This window comes from Epargyreus clarus, unplaced genomic scaffold (genome assembly GCF_041222505.1).
Source record: "Epargyreus clarus isolate Ecla_fem2 unplaced genomic scaffold, WU_Ecla_fem_2.2 ptg000018l, whole genome shotgun sequence".
NCBI lineage: Eukaryota > Metazoa > Arthropoda > Insecta > Lepidoptera > Hesperiidae > Epargyreus > Epargyreus clarus.
The window spans coordinates 1817844-1824245 of NW_027332226.1; the positions used below are offsets into that span (position 1 = coordinate 1817844).

The 6402-nt window shown below is 36.4% G+C and overlaps 1 protein-coding gene across 1 annotated transcript; it reads right to left on the minus strand.

Annotated features, from left to right (window-relative positions):
• Positions 1-262: 262 nt before the first annotated feature.
• LOC140749612 (putative fatty acyl-CoA reductase CG5065) lies at positions 263-5091 on the minus strand. Its single transcript, XM_073082718.1, has 8 exons — positions 4990-5091; positions 4554-4670; positions 3493-3615; positions 2963-3088; positions 1957-2104; positions 1606-1707; positions 938-1124; positions 263-377 (listed from the first exon to the last, which is right to left on the minus strand). The coding sequence occupies exons 1-8, from the start codon at positions 5089-5091 to the stop codon at positions 263-265; spliced, it is 1020 nt and encodes a 339-aa protein (XP_072938819.1).
• Positions 5092-6402: the final 1311 nt, after the last annotated feature.

A 6402-nucleotide genomic window follows, 5' to 3' on the forward strand; every position in this document is an offset into this window, starting at 1 on the left:
ACATGCTTACAGAAGCTTACACTTTGTTTCTGCCTCATTACAGCAGTGTTAAGCGCTGCTGTGTTCTGGTATAAAGGGTGTGGTAAGGGAGACATACTTTCCCGAGGCGTTCCAGGGGCAGCGGCACATCTGTGGTCGAGCTCTGGTAGGTCGACCTCATATCTAATCCTAACTGGGGTTGATTATAGATGTCTATAGGCAGTAGACACTTACCATCAGCACTGCATGCTACTCCCACATTATGAAAAAAAAAACATTGAAATTACTTACGGTAATTGTTTTCCACACTTTCTTTTCTGACAGTTGCACACAGCTCTTTCAACGAGATTGGGTTTAGTGAAGTCGTACAGCAGTTATACACTTTGACTTTATCAGATCTGAAACAGGTAAAAATTTCGATAAACAAAATTATTAAAAAAATATATTATTTTTTGCGCTGCCGTGTTGAAAGGTGTAAGAGATACACTTTTACGAAGTGTGTTAGCGATCCGTCACAGCAACGCAGTTGTGGTTGACCCAGGTCAAATGTTATCTCAGGTTGATTACGGATGTCTAGTGGCCACGTCCGTCTCTCACCGTTGCCGTAGTGAGAATGACAGAAGTCTACCATTGGGTGTAATTGTCACATTTATAATAATAACCTGGCTAGACAATTATGACCATGTTAAGATAGGATAAAAACGTACAAACGTAACGTTTTTAAGCAAACTTGAGTACAAAATAAAAATTTTGACGACTCGCGTGGAGAAGTCACCATATCGGTCTGACGCGCAAAGGGTTCCGGGTTGGATGCCCGGCCAGACCGACATGTGAATGAATAATGAATTCTATCTCTTCTGGATCTATTTGTTTATTCATCTTTGAGTGAATCCAAGTCCATGGCCCCACAGGGAATCCTAGTGTGGGGCTGAGAGAATGGAAAGCGTTTTCTATATACCTTTGATATTTCGCCGCAGCGACTATTGTGGCGTTGACGACATAATCGATGGGGATTATTGCAAAATTGTAGTGACTTTCCCCATAAAAAGCGTGCATGTAACCTTTTGCTAAGGCTTTTATTAATGGAGCGGGTCCCATCCAGTTGTCGATCCAACCACGGAATGGCTCTTTCAAGGCAGCTACAACTGTAATTGCAATTTAAAATTATTTTGAAAAATCAAATTAACATGCCTTTGACAAGCATTTGTAATTCTAAATTAAATGTACTTTGTCTACGAACGATTTACGTATCTCTACCGATGTTTTAACTTTATTGAGAAGTTGAAGATTAATATTGGGGTAACAAACGAGCATGCAATCCACCTGATGGCAACTGGCTACTGCCGTCAATGGACATCTGTAGTGAACCCTTGATAAAAGAGTCTTCCTCAAAGTCGAACACAGATGCATTGCTATCCCCAAGGTCTAACTTGGGACACCTCAAATAAGGAACTCTCTTTAAACCGGAACATAGAAATAGGTGAATATCGTCTGTTGCGATCTTCAACTGGAATGAATTTGAAGATCGCCCAATAGTGAGATAATAATTATAGAATAGAAGAGTTGAAGTTTAATTTGTACCTAATATTATCCAGATTAGGCGCATAAAGTATAAATGACACATACCAATCGAAGGTCTTATGATGACAGTGGACATATCTCCATGGATTTCATCAACCAGCGATTCCGTAAGGGCCTTCGTGAACGTGTAGGTATTCGGTCTATCTTCTACAACATTAAAATAAATTAAATATAAGGTCAACAACTATCTTTAATAATAAAATATAAAATCGTTTTAAGCAAAGATTAATTAATTCAGGTTTTAATGAACATTTTAAGGTAAATTGTAAACGTAGGAATCTGCCGTAATAAAAAATACATCTAAATTAAGCAAAGAGGCGTGCGCCCGGGAGTTGAGAGTTGGATGGTTGACCGCTAGTAGCTAGCCTCGGTGGATATGTCATAAGCTAATCTTACTCAAAATTTCTTTAAGACGATTCGTGTCGTCTCCATTCAGTTTTAGAAATTCGTAAACGTCCTCTATTTTCATCGGTGGCGGGTATATGATCTCCTCTAAAACCACCTGGTCGGTGTGAGAAAATGCTGTTGACATATAGATGAACGTCTGAAAATGATTAATTTATAATGTTGTAATTGAACCTCACGTCATCATCATCAACCCATTATTGTTCCACTGCTGGGCACGGGTCTCCTTTCAGAATGAGAAGGATTAGACAATAGTCCACCGCGTTGATCAAGTGCGTATTGGTAGACTTCAGAAACTTTTAAGATATTTTTTATAAATCTCTCAGGTATACAGAATCCTCACTATATTTTCCTTCACCGTTTAAACAAGTGCTAATTAATTTCTAATATGCATCCAACCATTCGGATTTAAACTTCGGACCCCGCGATCGAGAGGTCGAGTTTCTTAACCACTAGGCTGCCATATCATCTCACATACCAAACTTGTCAAACATACCATATAATCCATGGGTTTCCTTCGCTGTTTAAATAAGTGATAGTTAATTCCTAATACGCACATAACTTTGAAAAATCAGAGGTGGTGTTTGAACGTCAGACGCTCCGAATGAGAGGCCGAGGCTTTCTTAACCCACGAAATAGTTAAAGGGAATTTTATAAAACATTTTTTTTTTATTTTTATAATATAAGAGTAGCAGACGAGCATGCAGTCCACCTGATGGTAAGTAGCTACTGCCGCCCATGGACATCTGTAATAAACCCCAGATAGGATTAGATATTCCTACCTGAGGTCGGCCACAGATGCGCCGCTACCCCTGAGGACTAAGCTGGGATGCCTCGGAAAAGTCTTTCTCCCTTACCACACCCTTCAAACCGGAACACAGCAGCACCTAACACTGTAGTTATTAGGTAGAAATAGGTGTGGCGGTGGTGCCGCCGGAGTCGAACCACAAAGGGTTCTACCACCTTCAAACATGTCTTTACTTTTTAATTTACAGACCTTTAAATTTTTAATTTGCTGGGCAAAATGTATTACAGCCCTAGTACCCTCCACGTTATTCCTCATAGCTTCGCCTAAGGTTTGATTGAACCTTATCGCCGCTGCCAAATGAAATACGACTGATACCTAAAACAATGTTTAAAGTTATATTGTTATTTTTCTCTTTTTTAAATATAGAAGAGTAAAGGAGTATACAGTCCAACTGATGGTAAGTGGCTACTGCTGCCGTGGACATCTGTCATTAACTCAGATAAGATAAGAACCCAACCTGAAGTCGCTACAGTTGTGTTGTGGTAAGAGAGACATACTTTTCCGAGGTTTTGTAACTTAGTCCACAAAGGTAGCAATGCTTCTATCTGTGCTTCTGTGGCCGATCTCAAGCGGGAATCTAATCTTATCTGAGGTTGATTACAGATGTCCATGAATGGCAGTTAACACTTACCATCATCTAAAGCTCCTTGACTACTTCTATATTATGAAAAAGATACACCCTTTACTTGAGTGCGTACATAACTATATGGTTAGATTACCTTATTTTGTATCAGTATTTTATCTTCTTCAGCTAGTCCGAGACCATTTGGAGTTATATTTCCAATGATGGGAATTATCTTCTTCATATTTTGCGGCTTTTCAGCCTTTAGTCTGGAGAAAAGCTAAAAGCAATTTAATAAAATATTAGTAGTGCGGATTTTATAGAAAAAACACATTTTTTTTTTAAATTACACGTCCTCAATTTAGATGAATTTAACGACACCTCATATGTTAAAATCCGTCAAGCCGTTTGGGCTGTAGGGTGTGGCAAAGGACATACATTAATACATAGCTCAAAAACATTACCCTCCTCTGTAGGGAAATAGTGTCCATTTTATGCAATGTTATAGATAAAGATATAATATACGTTTTAGTTTTGTATATTTTCAAAGTTAAACTCTATAAATTAAATAAAACTAATTTTATAAAAGTTAAGCCAAAAAAAAACTAAAATACGTAAAATTAAATTTACTTAAGAAAAGTTTACTTTACTTATGATTTTTTATTACCTTACTTACCAGTCACATTAATAAGAGTACAACATAATTATGATAGTGCCGTGCCATTAATAACATGTATCTAAATGATGGCATGTAATGTAGATATTATGATAAAAATATAAATTAAAATTACAATATATAATAAGATACAATATGAAAAATAATATACACCGTATAAAATCAAGTAATCCGTAAAAAAATAAATATACTGAATGTTTTAACCTGTTGCAATAACTGGGAGGAACACTTAGGCGTGTATGCATTCCTACTGATGGCGAGTGGCTACTGCCGCCTATGGACATCTGTAATGAAGCCCAGATATGATGAAATATTCCTACTTGAGGTCGGCTACAGATGCGCCGCCACCCCTAAGGACTAAGCTGGAACGCCTCGGAAATGCATGTCCACTCCCTTCAAACCAGAACACAGCAGCGCCTAACACTGCTGATGTTAGGCAGAAATAGGTGTGGCGGTAGTGCCGCCCGAGTCGAACCACAAATGGTTCTACCCTTAATATATTGACACCTTTTCGTGCCCGGGATTAAAAATAAATAATTTACCTCACTGTCCAATATTTTACTAATCCTCTGATGGCCCGACACATTCTTCTTCCTTCTAATCAAAACATAGACATTTTTCAGATCCGGGCAGCTGTACAAAAGTTTTTCTATTAAGGCCTGGAAATATAAAATTTTATACTATTAATAGGGTTTAAACGCAAACGAGCGTGCAGTCCACCTGATGGTAGGTGGTCACTTCTAATCATGAACATCTATAACTAACTTGATATTCTTATATTTAGAACCAGGGTGCTACTTGATGGCTATCACATATGCTTTGCGCGGGGGTAGCGACCCATCTGTGGCGGAATTCAGGTAGGAATCTAATCCTATCTGGAGTATTACATACGGGCGGCAGTAGCCACTTACCATCAGTTGAACCGCATGCTCGTCTGCTACTCTTATATTATAAAAAAAGTAATATAACATTTCGTACCTTCCCTACAAATCCGGAGCCACCGGTAATGAACACGGATTTTCCAGAATAAAACTCTTCCACTGAGTCATATTTTGTTTTATAGTTGTGTGTAGATACCATTATCGCAATAATATTCGTTATTATTTGTTATATTCGTTAGCAACTCCTTGCTGCTATACACGGCTAATGGTGTGAACTGAAATGTAAATACATAATGTAAGTTTAAACAAATTTTAAATTAAATCTTATATATAAAATTCTCGTGTAACAATGTTAGTAACCGTACTCCGTCTGAGAATCGGCTAGTATCTATTTTTCATACCCCTAAGTGATAAGGGTTGTTCACCCTTAACATTTTAATAAGATTTTTAATTTACGTTTAAGAACCCTTCGTGTGAGTGCGACTCGCACTTGGCAGATTTTTTATGTAGTTGTTGTTACATTAATTAAATTATTGCAGTACGTACTTACTTATTTTGCTCTTTGCAAGTTATTATTTTTAGCATTTAAGTTATTTGTTTTTGTAATAATTTATTTAATTTAACGGTTTCAGGGAGATGTTGTAAAATTAAAGTGTAAAGCTATAAGTGTAGAGTTTTAATTTATTTTATTTTAATTTATTTCATTTATATTTAATTTTATTTTATTTGTTTACATTTGTGATTAAATTTTATTTTATAATATGGAATCTAATTCTGAAATAAATGATTATTATTGTTTTTATTATAACATCTATACACATATATAGGAATGGTATATTTACGTATTTTCATTTATTTAATATGCATATTAAATGTGATTAAAAATTAAAATGATATTCCCAAAATCAATTGTAGTTGTCGCCTCGTCGACGGTATTTATAACCGACTTTCCAAAGGAAGAGATTGCCACGCTCATATTGGACACGCTGCTTACATCGTTATCCAACGAAGTATATTGAGCGCAGACTTCAGAACTAAGTACTAAACCAACATTTATTAGAATTATTTTTTACTTTGTAGAGACAAAGAAGTCAGGTGTATTTATTTTATAATTTTATTTAAAAATCCAAGCTATACGCTTGAAAAACATTACCTTCCGCAGTCGGATACCTTATTACCCTCGTCAGCCATCACACTTACCGTTTCTGAGAAAAATAGGTAGACACTGGTCTAAAACTGCAGATAAACTGAATCACAGCAAAATAACACTCGTAATTAAAAGGCCCGCTATGGTAATTAAATAGAGTTTATAAATTGGAGTACAGTACATGGGCTCTAGATCAAAAAAGATAGACATAACCTCTCACATGAAATATTGAATTTTGGAAATCAAAATTATGCACACAAATCTCGGTTGAGTCGATATTACCGAAACGGCTGGGCCGATTTTAACGTTACTTTCACTAACCGTTAGCTGATATTATAAGGAGTAACATAGAATTTTATTTTA

Bases quoted from the DNA above. Each gene is read 5' to 3' on its own strand.
- LOC140749612 (XM_073082718.1), bottom strand. From the start codon at position 5,091: ATGGTATCTACACACAACTATAAAACAAAATATGACTCAGTGGAAGAG. The intron at 2,105-2,962 runs GTCTGTAAATTA...AATCATTTTCAG, and splicing joins AGCAAATTAAAAATTTAAAG to ACGTTCATCTATATGTCAAC. The intron at 378-937 runs GTATATAGAAAA...TACCTGTTTCAG, and splicing joins GCTGCGGCGAAATATCAAAG to ATCTGATAAAGTCAAAGTGT.